This window comes from Dreissena polymorpha, chromosome 14 (genome assembly GCF_020536995.1).
Source record: "Dreissena polymorpha isolate Duluth1 chromosome 14, UMN_Dpol_1.0, whole genome shotgun sequence".
Classification (NCBI taxonomy): Eukaryota; Metazoa; Mollusca; class Bivalvia; order Myida; family Dreissenidae; genus Dreissena; species Dreissena polymorpha.
In genome coordinates this window covers 36,652,816-36,679,004 of record NC_068368.1, presented here as the reverse complement: position 1 = coordinate 36,679,004, position 26,189 = coordinate 36,652,816, and the positions used below count along the sequence as shown (strand labels likewise).

At 37.0% G+C, this 26,189-nt stretch overlaps 2 protein-coding genes across 2 annotated transcripts in view; both read right to left on the bottom strand.

The window, feature by feature from the left end:
* LOC127857735 (protein tyrosine phosphatase type IVA 2-like) overlaps nt 1-10,422 on the bottom strand; it is a 65,519-nt gene extending 55,097 nt beyond the window's left edge. The window contains exon 1 of the mRNA XM_052394391.1: nt 10,269-10,422. The gene's annotated coding sequence lies outside the window, so the exon portion shown is untranslated. The remainder of the gene's footprint in view (nt 1-10,268) is intronic.
* Nucleotides 10,423-20,537: 10,115 nt separating this feature from the next.
* The window catches only part of LOC127857734 (60S ribosomal protein L11-like), a 33,822-nt gene continuing 28,170 nt past the window's right edge, over nt 20,538-26,189 (bottom strand). The window contains exons 4-6 of the mRNA XM_052394389.1: nt 24,800-24,947; nt 23,976-24,070; nt 20,538-20,868 (exon numbers count right to left, since the gene is read on the bottom strand). Of these exons, the coding sequence (XP_052250349.1) occupies nt 20,839-20,868; nt 23,976-24,070; nt 24,800-24,947 (273 nt within the window). The 3' untranslated portion in view covers nt 20,538-20,838. The remainder of the gene's footprint in view (nt 20,869-23,975; nt 24,071-24,799; nt 24,948-26,189) is intronic.

Sequence of the window (26,189 nt, the reverse complement as noted above, 5' to 3'; positions counted from 1 at the left end):
AAACTTAACTTTTTTTTACATATCAACCAGCGCGCTCACACTACTTTGGGGGAAGGGGTCCGCAGCCCTTAGGAGGAGGAATTTCCGCAGCGTTTCCCTTTCTGGGGGATTTTCTCTCATTATTACATTTGTACATGTTTGCACTAAATTCATTGCATTTTTAATAATTTAGTTTGTTTGAAAAGATTAAATTGAAATAGAATTGAGATATAGTAATCATGAAATGAGAAACATCTTTCTATAAAAAAAAACATTTTTTTTTTTTAGGGGGAATTTTTCCCCCCAAAAGGGGAAAAAGTATACTTTTCAGGTGGGGGATTGCCGCCGAAATTTGGCGGCAGATTTGATAGATTAAGGGCCCTGTCAACACATTTACATGCACCTGGTTATTTATTTAGAGCAGTTTGCAGGACAATTAACTCAATTATACTTCCGTTGTCCTTCATCAGCTTGGCCAATGAGCAATTAACCATTGTACCACTTACATGTAGATACGTATTTTGACGCACTTGTAGTCCCATAAAAAGTTAAATTTAATTAAATACCTTTCTAACTAAATTCAAGTTTTAAAGTATTCATTTCAAACCCTAAGGTACTGGTGAGCAGCAAACAGCATACAACCTGAACAGCTTGCAAGTTACTCGCAGGCTGTTCTGGTTTAATGCTGGTTGCAAAAGTCATTTTCAATTTGCTTCTTATGGGGGAAAGGGTTAAGAGTGACAGAGAACAATCTGTGAACATTTTGACTCCATGAACAATGTCAAGTATGGTAGACGCCACATCAAATTAATGCTGACCCACTGGCATACATTTGCATATTAAGAAACTATTATTACAAAGGCATCCATAATAACGTAATAACATGTGAAAAAGGCTGAAAGAAGACTGTGAGTAAAACAGATTTTGTATAGTGGGATTTTTAGGTTATATTCTAGGAGTTAAAGATATAGATCATACTATACTTTATGTTTATAATACAACTGTAAAACACACATCAATCATTAAACATCAGTTGTATATATTCAGATGTTTACATAAGTCTTTTTTGCCCGACATGTTGTAATTTCACCCATTTCTCTAATACATATCATGTGGGAATGACTGCCCGCTAGAGTAAAGGCTTGAAACAATTTTTCCACCACTGAGTATTTGAATCAGATGGCAAATATAAATTCTAGTGAAAAAAAAACTAAACTACAAATCCTGGCTCTTACAAATTCTACTGTGAATGCATCTTAGCAACAGCAGTATTGCTGATTAGCACTTGGCAACCTATGTTCAACAATATAAACATGATTGGAATTAGCTTGGGAAATAATTGTCATGACAACTATTCAATCAAGGCATTTAGTGCATAAACATAAATTGGTCACTTCCAGAAGAGTCTCACGTAATCTAGTTTTCTATTACCCCAGATTAATACTTAAAGGTCACAAAAAATACATCAGATGTTTGTTAGATTATACATCCCTTAAAATTGCAAAATAAAATATACAAGAGGGCCTGAAAGTCCCAAAGTCACTCACCTGAGATAAAAATAAATGACCTGTTCTTTGCAGCCCAAGATATCAATGGAACAAATGTTCTTACCAAGTATCATGAAGAATGAACAACAAATGGCCCCTTGGCGGCCATGTTTATTTAACAGACCTGAACCATTTTTTAACTCTTCCAAGATATGTCCAAATTTCATGAAGATAGGGAAAAAAAGTGTCTTCTAGACTGTTCACATGTTGTCACTATGTACATATAAAGAAAACTGCCCCACTCCCTGGCGGCCATGTTTTTTCACTGATCACAACCATTTTCAAACTCATCCGAGACATCCACATAACTAATGTTTTCGTGATGATTAGGCAAAACATGTGACTTCTAGAGTGTTCACAAGCTTGTTTACTATATTAATATAAGGAAAAAGATCCCCCCCCTGGCAGCCATGTTTTTTTACCGATCCAAACCATTATCAAACTCAACTGTCCTATCCAGGTGTGGTAGTGCGGTCTCCTTCGCTTACGCAAATGAACCGGTCACAGGACGGTTACAAGTTATGTAACTTTGTAAGCACTTATGTAATGGGGAAATATTTATTTGACAAACTCTTATTTCCGGTCAGGATGAATATAATGACTGGTTGTAATTCAGAACTCGGAAAATGAAGAACAATGACAGAAAATTAAGAACAGGTACAAGCCAAGTCTAAAGAATCTAAGTATCTTTACAAAAATGAACAACATACAGCAAATACCTTAATGAATGAAAAAAAGAAGTTTATAAAATCTGTCAAAAAAAACTTATACTAATATAAGTTACTGTTAGTCTAGAAAGTGCTTCCAAATCTAGTTTACAAAATAGGTCTAATTTAATCTAAAGAACAATATTTATGAAGATAAGGAAACTCCAGTGAATCAAATGTAAAAATAAGAAAAGTTTACTACAGTTATTGAAATAGAATAGAGTCTTTCTAATTAAGAAAATGCCAAATAGAAATAATCTAAATAATAAGAATAATTTAGAAAATAATGCCAAAATGTCTTGATGCTGGTGTTAAAAATAATTTAGAGTTTAATTATTTCAACCTTTTTCAAGAGCTGTTAACTTTTCAAGAAAGCATCAAGAGGTCTTTAAATCAGCCAAAACAGTTTATTTTATACAGTTCAGAAGAAATCAATGGCAGAGTAGTCAATTTTCCCTCAGAACAGTGCCTTTATCAATGATCAATATCTTCCCAAATTCCAGAGCAGAACTAAAAATAGATTACTGAACCAGGTTAAACAAGGTGGATAAATACTGCATAAATACTGCAAAATCATGTACATGTTGTCTTTCTTTCAGTTATCTCTTAGTTGAAAGGCTTATCATAAGAGTTAATGACTAAAACAGTTATGTTAACTATGAAAATTAAATAACACAGTTAATGTCACAAAATATTGACATAATAAAACCAAACTTTACTACACAGGAAACCAATGTTCTGACCAAATTTCATGAAGATTGAGCAAACTAAAAATTAACAAGATTTTACTATAGCCATAAATAGCCATTAAGGAAAAATGCCCCGCCCCTTGGCAGCCATGTTTTTCAAGCCAAGGTTACCATTTTTGAACTCATACAAGATATCATTGGGACAAATCATCTGTGGAAGTTTCAGGAAGATCTGAAAATAAATGTTGCCCCTAGAGTGTTAACAAGGTTTTGCTATAGCACTAAAAGGAAAAATGCCCCACCCCCTGACGGCCATGTTGTTTAACCAACCAACATCATTTTCGAACTCGTTTAAGATATCATTGGGATGAATCTTCTGACCAAGTTTTATGAGGATCGGACAATAAATGTGGCCTCTAGAGTGTTAACAAGATTTTGCAAAAGCCATATAAGGAAAAATGCCTCGCCCCTTGGCAGCCATGTTTTTCAAGCAAACATAACAATTTTCCAACTCATCCAAGATATTATTGAAACCAATCTTCTGACCAAATTTCATGAGGATTGGAAATAAATGTGGCCTCTAGAGAGTGAACAAGGTAAATGTTGACGTCGCACAATGGACACCGGACGACGGACAAAAGGCGATCACAAAAGCTCACCATGAGCACGTTGTGCTCAGGTGAGCTAATAAAAAAGTGTAATGTTCTTAAAGGGGCCTTTTCACAGATTTTGGCATTTTTTTAACTTATTCATTAAATGCTTTATATTGATAAATGTAAACATTGGATCGTAAAAGCTCCAGTAAAAAATCAAGAATAAAATAAAAACAAGAGCACCGCCTTGCGGGTGCAGACCGCTCATCTATTTTCTTTTTAAAGGTGAAGGGACTCTCATTTTCAATCACAAAGGAGGGAGGAGTGGAGTGAAGAGGGGTGTATAGTGTGGGGTTGTGGACATTTATTACATTATCTTCCAAAAAAGCGAAAAAAAAAAAAAAAAAAAAAAAAAAATCCGGGGGGGGGGGGGGGGGGGGGGGGGTTGGGGGGGGGGCGATGGGGGGGGGGTTTGGGTGCGATGGTTGGACGGTATTTCAAACATAACCATTTTTTTAAAAAAAATGGGGGGGGGGTATAGTGTGAGGGTGTGGTGGTAATTTGTGAGATGATCTTAAAAAAAAAAAAAAAAAAAAAAAAAAAAAAAAAAAATTAGGGGGGGGGGGGTGGGGTGGGGGGGGGGGGTATAGTGTGAGGGTGTGGTGGTCATTTGTGAGATGATCTTAAAAAAAAAAAAAAAAAAAAAAAAAAAAATAGGGGGGGGGAGGGGGGGGAGGGGGGAGGGGGGGAGGGGACGGCACGGGGGATGGTTTGGGTGGAGTCTATTGTGGTATGTCAGGTAAGAGTAGTTTCATCAAAGTATCAATCAAATCTAATCATAAATAAAGAAGTTATGGCAATTTTAGCAAAATTTAATAATTTGACCTTGAGAGTCAAGGTCATTCAAAGGTCAAAGTAAAATTAAAGTTGCCAGGTACAGTAACCTCATGATAGCATGTAAGTATTTGAAGTTTGAAAGCAATAGCCTTGATACTTAAGAAGTAAAGTGGATCGAAACACAAAATTTAACCATATATTAAAAGTTACTAAGTCAAAAAAGGGCCATAATTCCGTAACAATGACAACCAGAGTTATGCAACTTGTCCTTTTACTGTACCCTTATGATAGTTTGTGAGTGTTCCAAGTATGAAAGCAATATCTATGATACTTTAGGGGTAAAGTGGACCAAAACATAAATCTTAACCAAATTTTCAATTTTCTAAGTATAAAGGGCCCATAATTCCGTTCAAATGCCAGTCAGAGTTACATAACTTTGCCTGCACGGTCCCCTTATGATAGTTCATAAATCTTGCAAGTATGAAAGCAATAGCTTTGATACTGTAGGAATAAAGTGGACCTAAACACAAAACTTAATCAAATTTTCAATTTTCTAAGTATAAAAAGGGCACATAATTCTGTCAAAATGCCAGTCAGAGTTACATTACTTTGCCTGCACAGTCCCCTTATGATAGTTAGTAAGTGTTGCAAGTATGAAAGCAATAGCTTTAATGCTTAAGGAATAAAATGGACCTAAACACAAAACTTAACCAAAATTGTCAATTTTCTAAGTATAAAAAGGGCACATAATTCTGTCAAAATGCATGCCAGAGTTATCTAAATTTGCCTGCCCAGTCCCCTCATGATAGTAAGTAAGTGTACCAAGTTTGAATGCAATAGCATTGATACTTACTGAGAAAAGTGGAACTAAACGCAAAACTTAACCAAAATTTTCAATTTTTTAAGTATAAAAAGGGCACATAATTCTGTCAAAATGCACGCCAGAGTTATCTAACTTTGCCTGCCCAGTCCCCTCATGATAGTAAGTAAGTGTACCAAGTTTGAATGCAATAGCATTGATACTTTCTGAGAAAAGTGGACCTAAACGCAAAACTTAACCGGACGCCGACGCCAACGCCAACGCCAACGCCAACGCCGACGCCGAGGTGATGACAATAGCTCATAATTTTTTTTCAAAAAATAGATGAGCTAAAAAGGAAAAGAACATTGCCCGGAGCAGGTTTCGAACCAGTGACCCCTGGAGTCCTGCCAGAGTCCTGAAGTAAAAATGCTTTAGCCTACTGAGCTATTCCGCCGAGTACACATACTTAACGTATTTTATACATTATATAAGCTATCTTCTTAATTGCACAAAATTTAACGACAAAAACAGAACTCTCCAAATTATTCAATCGTTACGCGTTGAAACGCTTTATAATTTTTAGGTTTTAAAATCGTCAAAAGATGCATATAATGGCTATATTAGAGCATGGTAATTGTTCAGTATTACTGTTTCCTCACAAATATCATAACTAAAAGGAAAATTTGCGAATCTGAAACAACTTTTTTCAATTTTGTCAATTTACCAAAGCGTGAAAAGATCCCTTTAAACATGTCAGTTTTACCAAGTACAGGACCTTTTGGCGCTCAAAATTTCCAATTTCACAGGTTAAGGTCATATTCCCATATTGGTTGGAAAAATCCCTGTCACTTGGGTCCTTTTCAAAACAATAGGTTTTTTTTCAATTTTATTTCATTCAAATCTACATACTTTGTATTTTACAACAAAACTTGTATGTGTTACATTTTAACAATATTAAACATACAACTGTAAAGGATAAAAGGTTATAAATATAAAGCTAGTTGCAATATATAATGCTTTGAATATGTTTTGCGGAATTATTTAATACATGTACACATATTTTTTAATTCTATGATTTGTGCTCGCCTCGGATTATTTTAAGCAGACAAGTCGCTGGCCGCATATATGGTATTAAACCTTTCCCCATCAGAAGCAAAGTGAAAATGGCTTTTGCAACCAGCATAAAACCAGAACAGCCTTGAGTAAATCCCAGTATGTTCAGGTTTTATGCTGTTTGCTACTATTCAGTATCTAAGGAAATGAAGCCTTACAAACTTGAATCTAGTAAAAATGATCTTTAATTTAATTTAACTTTCTATGTGACTTCAAATGCATCAAAATATGTATCTTAAGGGTAAAGGTTTCAATCCAATTTGACAATGTGGCTGATATGACCAGACTAATAGAAGACAAACACACACATGATATTGAATAAATGTTTGTGAACACGTGAAAAATGAACTTTGTATTCATTGATACCATTTTAACTCAATTTTAATAGTCACAAATAGGAACTCAATTAATTGCTGTTGAAAGTGAACAAATCTGTAGAAATAAATTGATTGAAGGATGTATAACATTTGTACTTTATGATAGATCTGCTCCTATTTATTCCTGTGTTACTAGTAACACACTGCCTCAAAAAGGTTATACAATGACATTGTAGATCCATCATGTGACCATTGTTCATCACTTTACATGTACATTGAAATGGATCTGGGAGTTTAATTAATTTTGCTAAAATTTATTCATTGTTAATTATTTTGGTTTTACAAAACTAAGTTTTAAATACAGTGACATTTAATCTGAAAGCAATAGAAAAAGGCAAACATTATATATCATTTCGATAATGAATTTTATTTAAGAAATTATTAATTTTTCTTTTTTTAAGGACAGTTAGCGTATATGAACATATGGCAAATAAGGAGTAATTTGCATAAATGCTGAGGGTGTAAATAAGGCATAACATTCAAAACAGTTTATACATTGCTAAAACCAAGAAGAAATACCATTTAATTAATGACTCAACATCAGATAAAAAATGTTTTGATTGCCTGAGAAATAATGTCCACTGTGTTTAATATTTTGGGCTGCTTTTTCATTGAGAAGAACATCAATAGTCATCTCGACTTTATTTGTTCCCAGAAAAAAATATGGAAAATAATATAAGAATATATTTGCACAACAACAATAAGCAAAAGGATGCTTGATTTCACATGGAAAATTGAGGTCAGGGTATTACCAGGCCCTCAACATTAAAATTATCTAGATAAGCCCAATTTACTAATGTAAAAAAGGGGGTTAATAAGTTTCCATTTTGTAACAGCAATTGTTAAACAAGGGATGCATGCCCCCCATATGGGCTGTCAGTTGTAGTGGCAGCCATTGTGGGAATAAGTTTTTTGGCACTGTGACCTTGACCTTTGACCTAGTGACCTGAAAATCAAAAGGGGTCATCTGCAGGTCATGATCAATGTACCTATGAAGTTTCATGATCCTAAGCGTAAGCTTTCTTGAGTTATCATCCGGAAACCATTTTACTGTGTCAAGTCACCGTGTTCTTTGACCTAGTGACCTGAAAGTCAATAGGGGTCATCTGCGAGTCATGATCAATGTACCTATGAAGTTTCATGATCCTAGGCGTAAGCATTCTTGAGTTATCATCCGTAAACCATTTTTCTTAGTTGAGTCACCATGACCTTGACCTTTGACCTAGTGACCTAAAAACTAATAGGGGTCATCTGAGAGTCATGATAAATTACCTATGAAGTTTCATGATCCTAGGCATAAGCGTTCTTGAGGTATCATCCAGAAACCATTTTACTATTTAGGGTCACCGTGACCTTGACCTAGTGACCTCAAAATCAATAGGGGTCATCTGCAAGTCATGATCAATGTACCTATAAAGTTTCATGATCCTAGGCATAAGCGTTCTTGAGTTATCATCCGGAAACCATTTTACTATTTCGGGTCACCGTGACCTTGACCTTTGACCAAGTGACCTCAAAATATATAGGGATCATCTGCGAGTCATGATCAATGTACCTATAAAGTTTCATGATCCTAGGCATAAGCGTTCTTGAGTTATCATCCGGAAACCATTTTACTATTTAGGGTCACCGTGACCTATGACCTAGTGACCTCAAAATCAATAGGGGTCATCTGCGAGTCATGATCAATGTACCTATGAAGTTTCATGATCCTAGGCATAAGCGTTCTTGAGTTATCATCCGGAAACCATTTTACTATTTTGGGTCACCGTGACCTTGACCTTTGACCTAGTGACCTCAAAATCAATAGGGGTCATCTGCGAGTCATGATTAATGTACCTATCAAGTTTTATGATCCTAGGCCTAAGCGTTCTTGAGTTATCATCCGGAAACCATCTGGTGGATGGACGGACATACCGATTGACGGACCGACATGTGCAAAACAATATACCCCCTCTTCTTCATAGGGGGGCATAAAAAAAATAGGATATTAGTAATAAACAAAGAAAAATATTAGTTTTAAGGCAAAATGAATATGGGCAACTTTCATTTTGTCTTTTAAGATCAGGGTTCCCACTGTTAAACATAATTGTTGCAAATGGCAACAAAAAACAGAAGTGGCAACTTATCGAAATACATGTAGGACATTTTTCAGAACAGCATATTTTTAAATATTTCAGAAAATGAAAGTAATTTTTACAATTTCAGCATAAAATGTCAAGGTCGATCTGAAAGAATCCAAATGAAAACTCGTCAAGTGACAAAGCGACAATCAGGGCTCGACACTAACAGTGGTCTGTTGACCCGGGTCAGTAAAAAATAGGGAGGACCAGTGAAACTAGAAATTTGGTTGATCCGACGGACCAGTCAAAAATCCTGGCCAGCTTATAGTGAAATACTGGTGGAAAGCCGTTTTCATCAATAAAACCACTTTATATGTTCATAATAAACTGATAATTTCATAATTATTTTATGGGCCGACTCGAGACTGGGATAAAAATAGCAACATATTGGAAATTCCAATTTTCTAGATGCCCGGATGACAAAAACCTGTTGTCAGATCAAAAAATCTATTTGCGTTCCACAAATGTCTCCTGACTTCGCCCTGATCGATACACAAATTAACATAAAATTAGAAGCTTTCAGAAAGAGAATTGAACAAAATGGTATTTATTATTTTGAAAAAAACAGCAATAATCAGCATTTTATCGATCCTAGTACCATCAAAATATACTTTGTTTACTGTGCGAATTTACACTGGAGGGCACAGGATAATGTTTTAATATTGCCAGAGAGTAAACTTGTGTATTTTCAAGATTACAACTTTTCGCGATGTGGAATTTTATTCCGGGGGTAGTTGAACCTCCGCCTAAAAAAAACCTAAAAACTAATAGTGTTCTTTTTATGCAAAATACATTGTGGTTAGTTCGGAAAGAAAGTTAAAATTTAGGTATAATAACATAGAAATTGTCGGACCACTTGAAATCTTGGAGGACCAGTAATTTCTGAAAGATGGTGGTCCTTTGGGTCAATATGTAAAAAAAGTTAGTGTCAAGCCCTGACAATGGCGTCAAAATTGTGAATTTCAGACTGATGCGAGTTATTTATATCTATTGTAAGATGCATTTGAAACATTAAAATATTCATCGATGCTGTAATATATATTCATTAACCAATATATGTAGAAATGTATTCAAGAAAATGAGTATTCTTTGATTTATAGCGCGACATAAATATGTTACGACTCTGGTTGACTTTCGATACGGGGTTGGCTTCAGCGTACAGGTATGTCAATACTATATAAACTGTACGCTGAAGTTTCTTAAGCTACCTGCATCTTGGTCCTTTGTCTTTTTACATGTTAAAGGAAACCAACTTGTTATATTAAACCTATGTCACACATATTTAGTTTATTGCAAAGCTTGGCTTACAACTTTCCTATACATCATATTTATATGCGTACCAAATTACTGTCAAAATATGTGTACAACTACAACAGATACACATCACCATCATCATGATCATGTTCACACTGACAATAATGAAGTCTATTGTTACCATTTTTAACACAATATTGAATGGGACATCACCAAAATGCAATGGAATTACAGGCAAACGACTTACCAAAATAATCCTGCTCATTTATCGGAATACTTTGAATCGAATCGCCGCTGTTTAAACAGCAAATAATAAATAGGTAATTTTGATAGACTCTCAGACGTATAACATGGCGGAAGTGAAAGAATCCCGTGACGTCACATTCATAAAATGCGAAGAGGTCCTCCACGGGTTAATACAAATGTTTAAAACAAATCTCAGAATTCACATAATAAGCCCAGTGTTCTGGATTATATCAATGTTTTTAATACGGTTGATGTATATTTATATTTGCAAACAAGTATTAAGAATCATTTAGTAATAATCAATCGCCTATGTGCAGATCGTTTCCTGACCGTTTTGACTTGCGACCGTTTTGTCTGTATGTGGGTTGTTACTAACGAGTAGGTGGATTACCTTCAGTTAAACAGGGACGTAGATATATACGGCCACCCGATATATACGTCTGCAGTTAAACGACACATTATTAACAATTTAACTCTTTGAAACGTGTCTTATTTGTTATTCATGGTAGTCGTATGTTTACCATCCCTATGCTGTTGTTCCGAACAAATGAATTAAATTACGAATAGATACTGCATATATATGTAGATGATTATTAAGTAATTACAGTAAGTGTCTGGTATCAGTGAATGGTTAAAGTTGAAACGAAGATGTAAGATCAAAAGATATACCGAAAATGGGTCATTTTTAGCTCACCTGAGCACATAGTGCTCAAGAAGAGGATTTATAATGCAGTTCTGTCCGTCAATTTCTTCACTTGCTTTGACGCTTTCTTCTAAATATCTGCTGAATCGCTTGGCAGATTTCAATGAAACTACATCGGAGGAATCCTCAGGTGTCTCTCTTTCAATGTTAATCAAAACAATCTTCTTCTTCCTAAAATGTCCGGAATTTATTAGACGCGTAACAAAGACTTGGGGTCAACTACATTTTTTCAAGATATAGAACTACACAAACTCAATAGACATTCCGGACGGAAATTCTTACTCATACCCGCTCTTCAGTTATTTAAGGCAAGTTATCGATGGCCCATACAAATTACAATACAGGAAAATACATGAAGACGACATAAAACAAGAGCCGATTAAAGGTGTTTCATCGTCTTGGAACGGTCAATGAAAACCATTGGATATTAAACAGGTAAAAAATATGACGCGTCGAACCTCACACTTAGCCCGGAACATGTAGCTGGTTAGCGTGTGGCTATGATATTAATTAGTGAAAACATCATTTTAAATGATAAATAATCAAATTATAACGAAAAATCAACATTTTCTGAAGAAAAAAAACACTATCAAATATATATATATGACAAGGTATTCAACTTAAAATGACACGAAAACGTGATGCATCGCTTTGAACAGCCATAACTTCATCAAATGTGCAGCGATTTTCACGAACTCGGTCTTATTCAACGCAGAAATGAATTTCCGTTCTGGAAGTGTATATATCTTGCAAGATTAATACAAATGCTGGGTCAATTTTTAAGACATAGCACGATACACAACTCGCGTGACCTACCTAACATCGATCAGACCTTCGCAAAGGCCCGTGCTATTTCCTCCTCCACAACAAACCCTAACGCTCGTGCAACACATATGCAGTACGTTTTAAATATAAAAACTATATATTTCTATCACAGTTTTGTATTCCTTCATCAAGTCATATCAGAATTTCGTATTCAAAACAACTGAGGTGAGTACCCGCTTAAGGTGAAGGAGGGAAACAAGTAAATCCATCTGAATCTGCTCCTGAGAACTTTGTTGAAGAAATCGTAAAATTTAACCAGGGACGGTCACTAGTTTTATACCAAGAACTATCGATGTTTTTATTTTTAAAGGTTATCCAAAAAAACTGTGATAGCTCGTAAAGGCTTATTTTTTGCTTTATAATTTTCATGTCGACTGGCAGCCATCTTGGAGACATGTTTGTCAGCATAGATCTTTTCTTGGATACACGTTGAATTATTTACAGCAAAGTAGAATATATTAAAACTACATGAGGGTGTCTCACGTGTATTTCATTATTGCTTAAGTGACTGTCTATGTAACATCAAAGGTCAAAATAAAGTATTTCTTATCACCACTAAATCAATTTCAACTCGGACCGTGTGAGCACCTATCACAGTGATAGCTCCAGTTTACGATCAAATCGTCTTTAAAAACTCAGTCATTGTTTATTATACAAAAAGGGGCAAAAAATCCCCATACTATCATCAGATCAACAGAACGACGCGATACATGAGCTATGCGCACGAATGTCATATTTGGTCACGTTGGTAGTGATGTGGTTAATCAAGTGTGCGGAAACAAAACTTTTCAATAAAAAATGAACAAAAATCCATGCAAATAACCAGATCGGTTGGTCACATTTCTTTATATGCCGTGACCATAATAACACGTCTAAAATACCGTCTTGATGACTCGGCATGCTTCCTTGGTATGGATTATGCATACTATCGAAAACGATAGATCGCCCGTTGAAAAAAAACTATAAAAAACATAGAAAATATCACTTTTAACACAAATTAAACGCATCTGTCCGAAACATCCAGATCGTACATATGCGCAAGTCCACCAAAAGCGCTGCAGCATACAGCCCATAATATATTTTTAGTCATCAGTAATATCTCTCGTCAAAAACGACGGCGGGAAAACGGGAAGGAAATGAAATTTGCATATCGTTTGTCCGAATTTGATGCGCGTCGTTGTATTTTCTTCTTCAGAGAGTGCATTCTTCATTGTAGACCAACAGGATAGCTACGAGTTCTTGAACATAGCTTCAATCCACTTTTTTCCATCAATTTGCAACTGCCACAAAAAAATAATCTGCTACTACTTGCGCCAAATTTCAGATGTTTCTGATTTTTGAAAAACATGTCAGCACATATGGGCTTTCAGGGTACTACGGAATCCGGATAGGGCCAAGTTGAGTGTCGTGCGTCGAGAGAATGTCGCTCGAATGTCGAGTGTCGCGCTCGAATGTCGACACACGACATTCAAGCGACATTCTCTCGACGCGCGAAAAATCAGTCGACAGTCAATACTTGAGTTTCGCATATTGCGCGGGGTTTTAGAAAAAAAATCGCAGAAAATATTGACTGTCGACTGATTTGTCGCGCTTCGTATTGAGCGTCGAGAGAATGTCGTGTGTCGACATTCGAGCGCGACACTCGACATTCGAGCGACATTCTCTCGACGCACGACAAATCAGTCAACAGTCAATATGATATATCGCGAAAATGTCGCCAGTCGACCTAAAAATCACACGATATTCTCTCGACGCACGACATTCTCTCGACGCTCAATACGATATATCGAGCCAATATCGCGCAATTGTCGCTTTAGAACTAAAAACCCCTTGGTCGACAAACGACATTCTCTCGACGCTCTCTTGACGCGCGACAAATCAGTCGACCGTCAATATAATATTTGAGTGTCGCATATCGCGCTGGGTTTTAAAAAAAAAAATTCGCAGAAAATCTTGACTGTCGACTACGGAATCCGGATAAGGCCAAGTTGAGTGTCGCGTGTCGACCTTCATGGTCGACACACGACATTCTCGCGACATTCTCTCGACGCTCTCTCGACGCGCGACAATCATGCGACAATCAATGTTTGAGTGTCGCATATCTCGCTGGGTTTTAGAAAAATAAAATCGCAGAAAATCTTGACTGTCGACTGAATTGTCGCGCGTCGTATTGAGCGTCGAGAGAATGTCGCGAGAATGTCGTGTGTCGACCTTCGAGCCCGACACTCGACATTCTCGCGACATTCTCTCGACGCACGACTAATCAGTCGACAGTCGATATGATATATCGCGAGAATGTTGCCTGTCGACCTAAAAATCACACGATAATTTCTCGACGCACGACATTCTCTCGACGCTCAATACGATATATCGAGCCAATATCGCGCAATTGTCGCTTGTCGACCTAAAAACCCCTAGGTCGACACACGACATTCTCGCAACCATCTTTCGACGTGCGACAATCATGCGACTATCAATAATTGAGTGTCGCATATCGCGCTGGGTTTTATAAAAAAAAATCGCAAAAAATCTTGACTGTCGACTAAATTGTCGCGCGTCGTATTAAGCGTCGAGAGAATGTCGTGTGTCGACCTTCGAGCGCGACACTCTACATTCTCGCGACCTTCTCTCGATGCACGACAAATCAGTCGACAGTCAATATGATATATCGCGAGAATGTCGCATGTCAACCTAAAAACCCCTAGGTCGACACACGACATTCTCGCCACGCTCTCTCGACGCGCGACAATCATTCGACGCTCAATACGATATATCGAGCCAATATCGCGCAATTGTCGCTTGTCGACCGGTGTGGGAGTAATTTTTTCATCTGCAAGCAAGGTGTTATAGTAACTTTTTCAGCTTAAGTAAAAATAGCGGTATCTAGTAGCAGCAGAAGTAGCAGCAGCAGCAGTAGCATCAGCAGTAGTAGCAGCAGTAGAAGCAGCATCAGTAGCAGCAGCAGCTGCAACGGCAGTAGCAACAGTAGAAGCAGAAGCAGCAGGAGTAACAGCAGTAGCAGCAGTAGGAGTAGCAGCAGAAGTAGCTGCAGTAGTAGTAGGAGAAGCAGTAGTAGTAGTAGTAGTAGTAGAAGTAGTAGTAGTAGTAGAAGTAGTAGAAGTAGTAGTAATAGAAGTAGAAGTAGTAGTAGTAGAAGTAGCGGTAGTGGAACTGGTAGTAGTGGTAGTGGGACTGGTGGAAGTGGTAGTAGTAGTACAGCAACTACTGCTGCTGCTACTACTACTACTGCTATTGCAGCTACTTCTGCTACTGCTGCTACTACTACAAAAACTATTACTTCTACTACCACTACTACTACTGCTGCTGCTTCTACTGTTGCTGCTGATGCTATTGCTGCTGCTGCTTCTACTGCAGCTATTACTATTACTACAACTACTTATACTGCTGCTGCTACAGCTGCTACTGTTATTATTACTTTAATACTATTACAAATACTACTACCACTACTACCAGTCCAACTACCACTACTACCAGTCTCACTTCCACTACCATTACTACCAGCCTCACTACCACTACCCCACTACTACTACTACTACTACTGCTGCTATCTACTAATACTACTACAACAACTACTACTACCGCTACTTCTGGTGGTGCTGGTACTGCTACTACACTTCTACTGCTACTATTACTACTCCTGATCCTGCTACTACTACAACTATTACTACCACTGCCACCAGTCCCACTACCACTACTACCAGTCTCACTACCACTACCGCTACTACTACTACTACCACCACTACTACTACTTCTACTACTACTACTACTACTACTACTACTACTACTGCTACTTCTGCTACTACTGCTACTGCTGTTACTTCTGCTACAGCTGCTACTACTGCTGCTGCTATTACTGTTGCTACTGTTGCTGCTTTTACTGCTTCACCTGCAGCTTCTACTACTACTACTACTACAACAACAACTATTAATACTGTTACTACTGCTACTCCTGCTGCTGCTAATGCTTCTACTGCAGCTACTACAACCACTATAACAACTACTACTATTGCTACTGCTGCTGCTGCTACTGCTGCTTCTACTGCAGCTACTACTACTACTACTACTACAACTACAAATACTGCTGCAGCTACTGTCGCTACTGCTACTGCTGCTACTGATAATGCTGTTACTGCTTCTACTGCAGCTACTACTTCTACTACAACAACTAATTCTACTGCTGCTCCTGCTGCTGCTGCTTCTACTATTACTACAACAACTACTAATACTGCTGCTGCTACTGCTGATATTGCTACTGCTGCTGCTTCTACTGCAGCTACTACTACTACTACAACTACTACTGCTACTGTTGGTGGTGCTGCAACTGCTACGACATTGCTACTCCTCTTTTACTACTCCTGATTCTGCTACTACTACAACTACTACTACCACTACCACCACAACCAGTATCACTAACACTACCAATGCTACTACAACTACTACTACAACTACAACTACTACTACCACTACTACTACTACTACTTCTACAACTACTTCTACTACTACTTCTACAACTACTTCTACTACTTTTTCTTCTACTGCAACTACACTTCTACTACTACTACTACTACTACTACTGCTACTACTTCTACTACTACTGCAGCTGCTACTACTAATACAACAACTACTAATACTGCTACTGCTTCTACTGCAGCTACTACTACTACTACTACAATTACTGCTAATGCTGCTGCTGCTACTGATGCTGCTTATACCGCAGCTTCTACTACTACTACAACAACTACTAATACTGCTATTGCTACTGCCACTTCTGCTGCTTCTACTGCAGCTACTACTACTACTACTACTTCTATTACTACTACTTCTACTATTACTACTACTAGTACTGCTACTACTACTAGCACTACTACTGCTGCTATTACTGCTGCTGCTGTTACTCCTGCTGCTACTGCTGCTGCTACTACTGCTGCTACTACTGCTGCAGCACCTGCTACTACTGTTGCTGCTGCTGTTATTGCTGCTACTAGGTGCCGCTCTTTTTACTTAAGCTGCAAAAGTTACTATAACACCTTGCTTGCAGATGAAAAAATTACTCCCACACCGGTCGACACACGACATTCTCTTGACGCGTGACAAATCAGTCGACATTCTCGTGATATATCATATTGACTGATTTGTTGACTGTTGACTGATTTTTTTTTTTTTTTAGAAAGAAGTCTTACGTGTATTTTATCTCAATTTTAATTCAATTACATCTAACAAAGTATTATATGATTTTGTTCCTTTAATTTGAATGATTATAACGGGTTATATCAAATTTAGTATTTGCCTGGACTTTTCGTGTGGAAAAAAGGCTAATGAATTTATTTTCCCAATTTTATGAAAATGCCGATAAAATTCCCAATTCCAAAGCCATGGGCTATCTTCCCAAAAAGTGGAAAAAAACAACCTGTAAGGTATACATTAGGTGTCTAAGGTATACATTAGGTAAAGGAATAAATTAACAAAGTTTTAGCAAGAAAGTTTTTGTAAATAGCTTACAGGGTGGAAAAATGCAGCGAAAAGTTAACCGGAACTGAGTGAGTTATGTTTTGAAATGTGCACATGGATATAGAAGGGCAGGCTTTATTTTCAAATTAACTTTTTGCTGATTTGGATACAAACGCTATGACAATGTTTTGAAATACTAATTCTGTAAGTTGAATGATTTTTAATAATTTTACGAAGGGTTAACTTTAATTGACTATTTTTGACAAAAAAAACCTGCATATGCTGTCGGGCCTAACCTGTTATCATACATAATAAATGTTTCCCATTATTTTTACATCTTCTCACATTGACACTAAATCATGAAAGAAATTATTGTGGTCAAAAGAATAAAAGTTTTTGCCGGTGATTCTAAACTGGTTGAATGACTGTATGTATTTACTTGTTAAAGTTATTACAAGCAAACACATTGCTTCTCAATTTCATGTTTTCTGTGTGGGTTTCCCCTTTCTCGTGGCTTTTCAAAGAACTTTCCCCCATCCCCCGACATCAATGGTCTTCATACAGACCCTACAATGTGCTTTTCGAATTTCTTTTGTTTTCTGTACTCAGTAATATTCAGTTAACCACCCTGTTTTGAAACTTCCTCATCGCTGCGTTTTCACTCGCGAAAATTGATCACAATGTAGAACCTCTGACGTAGTACACATAATCTGTGACGTGTACACATAACGCTTCGTACTCAATAGTGTACGAAACTTATATTTGGTACTCAACTTATTGCGCGAAGGAATTTATGATAAATTTTCGTAATATTTCCCTTAAGAACGATTTAAGTTTATAATTAAAGCAATGATACATGTGATTTTGAGCAGAAATAAACATTTCAAGGCTTTTTTACATGAAATAAGCACTTATCAAGCACTTTTTCAAGGCCAACCTTTGTTCAATGGCTTTTCAAGCCTAGGACTCGTTTTCAAGCACTTTTCAAGCCCTGTGCGAACCCTGCCAAGTTACATGAAGATTTTGAACCTCATCCAAGAAGTCATTAGAACACATGTTCTGACAAAGTTTCATGAAGATTGAGCAATAAATGTGACTTATTGAGTGTTAACTAGGTTTCTCTATAGCCAGATCATAAAAAATGCTCCGCCTCTGACGGCCATGTTTTTCAATCAACCGGAACCATTTTCTAACTCTTCCAATATATCATTGGGAATTTTTTTTTTGACTAAGTTAATTAAGATTGGACACTGAATGTGTCCACTATTGAGTGTTAACAAGAAAATAGTTGACGCACGACGGACAAAGGCGATCACAAAATCTCATAATGAGCGCATTGCAATCAGGTGAGCTAAAAAAACTACGGCAGGAGACCTTGGGACATAATTTTAAAGCCGTAAGACCGCCTTAGTTTTCTGTCAATGAATACATAATACGGCGACCATAACAAATGCGTCTCCTACTGTGTGTACCCGTCTGAATTCTGCGGAGTGAAGGTTTAGACCGTACTGTCGCCGCGGCAAATGTGTCCGAGACTTACATTTTTTATACTAAATGTTACATACATGGACTAAAAGATACAGTATAATGCATGTATACAATTCTTAATTGAAATTTCGCTAGCGTTATTGGTTCTCTTTTGTGTTTTTTTCGCCATTAAAATATACAGACGGCAGAGATATGTAGCTCTCACACTAGTGGAAACATGTACGAAGGGAAACGACTCTAAAATATGTACCTATATTTTTGTCATTTACTTAATTAAGACCCTTGCCGGCTGGAAATCCAAGTACGAACATTTAAGAGTAGGAGTTGGATGTTCAAAACACGAACATATACTAAGCAATTTCAGTATTTTCAAATAAGAATCATGCACAAATTTGTAGTAACGGGGCTGTTACACATGACGCGTCATATTGACAGTTTTTTCATTTGAAACATGAATGTGTTTGTCAGAAACACAATGCCCCTAACTGCGCCGCTTTGAAGCCATATATTTGACCTTGACCGTCACCACTCAAAATGTGCAGTTCCATGAGATACACATGCATGCTAAATATCAAGTTGCTATCATAATATAATCTTCAATATTGCAAAAGTTATGACCAATCTTAAAGTTTTCGGAAAGACGGAGACTGACAGTTCAAAAACTATATGCCACCCACTATATACAATACCATAATTATAACCTTCATGCAACTTTTCAAAATGTTCTAAGCAGTTTGAGAGAAATTCACTTATCAAAATCATGTAATATAAAATTCGTGGCCTGCTAGATTCAACAAAGCAGTAACCAGTATAAAATGCGTAATAGAAATTCATTTAATGAAGTAGGTAACAACCCAAAATTGATGCTGAAGAAGAGTAGTGTCTCAACAAGGATCTTAAAATTAAGGTGTTCAGTGTAATTTGCATGTTTTGCTTTAATACTAACTTATTTCACCAGCTTGATGTTGCAACCCATACAGATTCTCCACAACCTCGCCAGTCAGACATTGTGTAGCCTAGAATTTTCTCAGATATTTAGTCAATACTGTAAAGTAGACATGCGTGCTTGTTACTAACATTTCAATTTTCAGAAATTGTCAGACACTGTCCAAATGTTTGTCAGACTTTATTTGTTGGAGATGATTTGAATTTTTAAGATTTTACTTGCCTTAAGTTTAAGAACTAAATGTTACGTTTTTGTTTGGATTATCTGTCTGTAAATGAACAGTTTTAAGTAAAACAAGACTATTGCCAAGCAATATAAGTCCCTTACCGTCTCCACCATTGGCAGAAATTCCACCATTTTCAGAATTTTTTATAAATATATTTGCTGCCACAGCAACCAAATTTTTTTATTTAGGAACAAAATGAAATGACGTGCCTAATGTCCATATTGCCATCTATCAATCTTTCAAGTTTCATGAAAAAATATTAAGAACTTTAAAAGTTATCGCAGGATCCAGAAAACCACCATTTTCAGCAGTATTTCTAGTTTATTTGTTGCCATAGCAACCAGAATTTTTGACGTAGGAACGAAATGAAATGACGTGCATAATATCCATATTGACATCCATCCATGTTCCAAGTTTCATGAAAAAATATTAAGAACTTTTAAAGTTATCGCAGGATCCAGAAAAGTGTGACAGACTGACGGACACACAGAGCGAAAACCATAAGTCCCCTCCGGTTAAACCGGTAGGTGACTAATAATTAAACCATTTGGACTTTTCTAGCCTGAATGGATCAATATTTGCACATACCTCAAGGAAGGATTGTTAACTTAAATAAGCATCTCAATCAAATTTAATTCTATTCTTACATGGTATGAGAACAGATTCTGCCAGTTATGGTAGAACGTGAACTATATTTGACAGCTTTCAAACTTCATGTGATGTTTATTGGTAACTTAACGAGTTGTTTATTTGTAACAGAACAACATATTCTGCGCACATCATGTTTGACTGAACCTATTTCTATTCACAATGGAACACATTCACTCATTGATACTATGCACAACGCTACACAACACAACACTTTTGTTTCTCTTTGACGACCTTTTTATTTCTACAGCACATAAAGTAACAGTCTATTTCCCTGGAAGAATGATCCCGTCATACTGAAAAAAGAAGACAAGAAAACATTTTAAATTGTTATCCAAAGACAACACATGCTAACAGTTGATTCAATAAAACAAGATGGCTACCATGATCCTAAAACAAACATCTCATACACCAATTTTCAAAATCTACATGTTGACCTACTTTGTAAATATCCCACTTGATGCATACTCAAGCATGGCTTTGTATAAATATTGTAAAGAAATACATTCTAACGAAATTTCATCAACATAAATGCCGCCTCTAAAGTGATCAGATTTTACCTAATGACCTAGTTGTGGGACGCATTTGACCAAGATTTGAACTTGGCCTAAATCTTGTTCAAATAAACATTCTGACCAAGTTACACCAAGATTAGGTAAACATTGTGGCCTCTAGAGAAGTAACAAGCTAGGTAAACATTGTGGCCTCTAGAGAAGTAACAAGCTATAAGGTAAACATTGTGGCCTCTAGAGAAGTAACAAGCTAAAAGGTACAACGCACAAAGAACACTGGCAGGCTTCCTGAAAAGGCCAGACCGCCGGTCTTATCCAGCAAAATTCTTAACGTTCCAGCGAAGTTTCTAATATCGCCGGTCCTTGTGACAGGCAAATAAAATTATGACTAAATACCGAAAAGTCAAATACTTGCCAAAAGAACGAAAACTCCCCCATTAAAGTCACTATTTTCGTGAATTTCTAGCCTTTTGTCATTAAGAACACTAACGCGTCACTAGTTCTTAAGAGTGCTCTCCCTTTGTTGTTCTTTCGACAACGTCAATTTCATTGGTCTGACATATTACTGTGCCATATCAAAACAAGAGTTCCGCGGTCGGAGATGACCGCATTGAAGCCGGATTTTTGATTTAAATGACAGGAAAGTACCTTTCGTGTTTTTGTCAATGCAATACTTAAATTACTGAAATATTGTTCAAAGGTCAAAATGAAATGTAAGTACTTTTCAAGGCATGAGCAAACCTTGTGTTATGTTTTGAATGCATGCATATACATGAACAACAATAACATTCAAGGTCACAGTGACCTTGACCTTCAAATGAATGACCTTGAAATGTCCAGTGGTTACTTACTAGTTCTGGCCAACCTTCATGTCAAGTTTCAAGACTCTAGGTCCAAGCATACCAAAGTTATAACAACTTTAACATTTTTACATTCAAGGTCACAGTGACCTTGACCTTCAAATGAATGACCTTGAAATGTCCAGTGGTTACTTACTAGTTCTGGCCAACCTTCATGTCAAGTTTCAAGACTCTAGGTCCAAGCATACCAAAGTTATAACAACTTTAACATTTTTACATTCAAGGTCACAGTGACCTTGACCTTCAAATGAATGACCTTGAAATGTCCAGTGGTTACTTACTAGTTCTGGCCAACCTTCATGTCAAGTTTCAAGACTCTAGGTCCAAGCATACCAAAGTTATAACAACTTTAACATTTTTATATTGAAGGTCACAGTGACCTTCACCTTCAAATGAATGACCTTGAAATGACCAGTGGTCATCTGTTAATCCTGGCTAACCTTCATGTCAAGTTTGAAGACTCTAGGTCCAAGCATACCAAAGTTATACCATGAAATAAGAACTTTAACATTTTTACATTCAAGGTCACAGTGACCTTGACCTTCAAATGAATGACCTTGAAATGACCAGTGGTTACTAACTAGTTATGGCCAACCTTCATGTCAAGTTTCAAGACTCTAGGTCCAAGCATACCAAAGTTATAACAACTTTAACATTTTTTATATTGAAGGTCACAGTGACCTTGACCTTCAAATGAATGACCTTGAAATGACCAGTGGTCATCTGTTAATCCTGGCCAACCTTCATGTCAAGTTTGAAGACTCTAGGTCCAAGCATACCAAAGTTATACCATGAAATAAGAACTTTAACATTTTCGAGCACGCCGCCCGCCCGCCCGCCCGCCCGACAACATCAATCTATAAGCCGAGATTTTTTCGAAAAAAATCCGGCTAACAATCAATATGAAGCGAAACTGTTAACATTTAAACAGGATTGTGGAAACATCACAGTTTACTGCGGAACCAAGAATGCACATGAGCAGAGACTTGTTGAAATATGCGAGTTAAACACGATTCTTTTCAATCCCCTGGAAATCTTTGTAAATTAAGCATTTTCAATAATCTGAAAATCTTCGTAAATTAAGCATTTTGATGTGAGGCCTTCTTGTCCCCAGAAATAAATCTGATAAAATAGCCTATTACATGCATCTGATCCCTATAAAAATATATATTTTCCTTTGAGTCTGACTAGAATTTAAAGCTGTTGTCCATCATACACTGTAATCACTAGAACACGCAAGTGTTTTGTTTTACTTTATCAAGTGTACTTATACCCAGGCTGCACATTCCAATAAATATGAGTTAAACTTTACTTAATTATTCAATTATAAACTCATGCTGTGTGGTCAGGTGAATTTTTGTCCGGACAGGCTAACTTTTCCATCAGCCTGTCTGGTTGACAGGCATTTTTGTGGACTTTTCAGGAAGTCTGCACTGGATGACAACCCCCATAGGGTAGTCACAATACTTCACAATCATGCTCAGGCAAGCTCATAAAAATGAAGACTGGACCGAATTCTCTCAGACAAATGCCTCAATAGACATCACAAGATGCCAGATGTACATGACTGCTTCAACAAAAACTGTTTCTGCAGACACGACATTATGGCGTTATGTCAGACTCGTCATCGAATCATCACAGAGAATTGGACTTTTCAGCCACATGTTATACTTTATTTAAGATCTTATTATCCTCATTTATTGTTTACCATTTCGCCTTTTTAATTAACCATTTCCCATGCAAACAATATATTAGTTTAAACCTATTCTTTTCATCAATCGAATCGAATGTTTTAAGCTTATTGAAACGCTTAAGTCTGTTTCCTGGTAAGAACCAGTACTTGGTGTCTTTAGGAGGGAGATTTAAAAAAACTCCCACAGTAAGGATCGATCCCATGACCACTACACCAAGGCAAACAACAATCTAATGTGTATGTACTATCTGTTAGAAACACTTCCACTGTTCTGTGGTTCAAAGTTCATTAATCATTATCAACAATAGCACCCAATGCAACAACCTATTGTCATGTACCTTCTGTTGGAACCACTTCATGGACTCTTCCTTGGTGACTTTGTGCTTCAGGCCGATCTTGCTGGTCTTCCTTCGTCTCTGGGAAATGTTGAATCCTGCAACACACAAGACAGTATTGTTGTTGGTGATTTTTTAGCTCGGCTGTTTTCGGAGAAACCCAGAGGCATGGTCATAGCCAGCTCGTCGTTGTTGTGTCGTCTTCCGCCGGGGTCGTGCTAAAACCTCAACATTTTGCTCTTAAATCAAAGTGCTTCCACCTACAACTTTGAAACTTTATATGTAGATCCACCTTCATGAGCTCTACACGCCACACCCATTTTGGGTCACTAGGTCAAAGGTCACTGTGACCTCTAAAAGAAAATAATCTGACAAGCTTTCGCAGCCGAGCGTGGCACCCGTTATGCGGTGCTCTTGTTTAAATATAATTTTAGCATTAAATCATGCGCATTTTCATCCTTTTTCAGAATAGGGCCTTGTCCCTTTGAAGTGGGAAAAAAAATACGTGATTTTGACTACATGGTCAAGTTATTGCTTACAAATACTATAAAATTAAGAATAGAAAGATTTGTCAATATAATATTTTCTTAAGAAAAAAAAGATTTGTCAATATAATATTTTCTAAGTTCAAACTATAAGACCTTAATTGGGGAAAAATAAACTAATGTTGCATGTAATTTACTTTTTTTCCATTAGAAATCTTCACTTGGGAATTTAAGGCAGTCATTTCATTTTTAAAAATAATTTTTGAGATAGGGTATGAGGTTTTATATTGGCCCTAAATTTGAGAACAACAACAACTGATAAGCATAAAAAGCTTTGGTTACCTGGACGTCCAAGGACCACGTAGAAGTCCAAACCGTAGATACCGATGGAGGGGTCGTACTTGATACCGAGATCAATGTGCTCCTGGAGACCAAACCCAAAGTTGCCAGTCTCGGAGAAATTGTTCTTCCTCAACTCGTACTCAAGCACCTGTGAACACACAATGGTGAGGTCTGAGCAAAGGTTTCAGCAGGACCCCATGCCATCCTTTGAGTTGCCATTAGAGCTGCAACGATTCGATCCGATTCATCAAAAATCGATTCGAAATGCCTCGATTCGATTACAATACCAAACCTACCAAATTCGATTCGATTCTTTAACATATATACATATATATACATAGATACGTAAAGCGCGCTGTATTCTGCCTATTGATACAGGAAGGTGTAGGTTTTATCTTTACCTGTAATTACGACGCGCGCGATTGGTTGCTTATTACTTTAGTCATCTAATCAATAAGCCCGTTACGGTCTACTTTCGGAAAAAGCGTCAAAATGGCTGAACAAGGTGTTGCCGACAAATTGAAATTATCAGATGCGCCTAAGAAGCTAAAATCAAAAGTGTGGCAGTATTTTGGGTTTCGGGATGGTAGCCCTACCGATAAAGCAAAGTGTAAACTGTGCATCACGGATGTGGCATACGCAAAGTCCGGCTCAACCACTAATCTAATGCAACATGTCAAACGCAAACATAACGTTGATTTAGCAAGACTAAGAGGTCGCACAAGTGCAACTACTGAAGTCGCGAGCCAGAAAAGTAGTTCTATTTCTGTTGGAATTTTGGTAAGTTTATTAGAGAATGTGATTTGTCCTACAGGTAACAGGTGATGCTGTCATTGCACAATGGTAGACATGCTTATAGCGGTTTTGGGTAAAAGTATAATAGTGATAGTACTACCATTCAACTGATTCCAATTACGTTATTCTGATTTTTTTTAAATATTATTGTGTAATCAACACAATCTTCTAATCAGAAGTTTTTATATTAAAATTGAGTCCTAATTTGCTATTCCTTTTTATGTGTTTTATTGAAATCACATTTGAACAGAAATGTTAATTTTGAGGCATAAGAGTGAATATATGATAAAACTAGGTTTGAAGATGAATCGAATCGAAAAAATCGGTATCGGAGTGTCTGAAATCGAAATCGAATCGAATCGAGCTGTTGGTGAATCGTTGCAGCTCTAGTTGCCATATTGACATTTGTTTGTTTCAAACTTTCGGCCTGAACTGTTATTTTGTTTAGTAGAGACTTACTTCAAACGCAAAACTCCATAAAAGCAGCAAGCAGGGGTTTTTCTAGCCATTTTTGAAAAAGGAGTTTGGTCAAGTTAGGAGTTTGTAAATTGATAAAATGGCAAATTTGGGAATTTTTCTCAACAAAATGGACCAA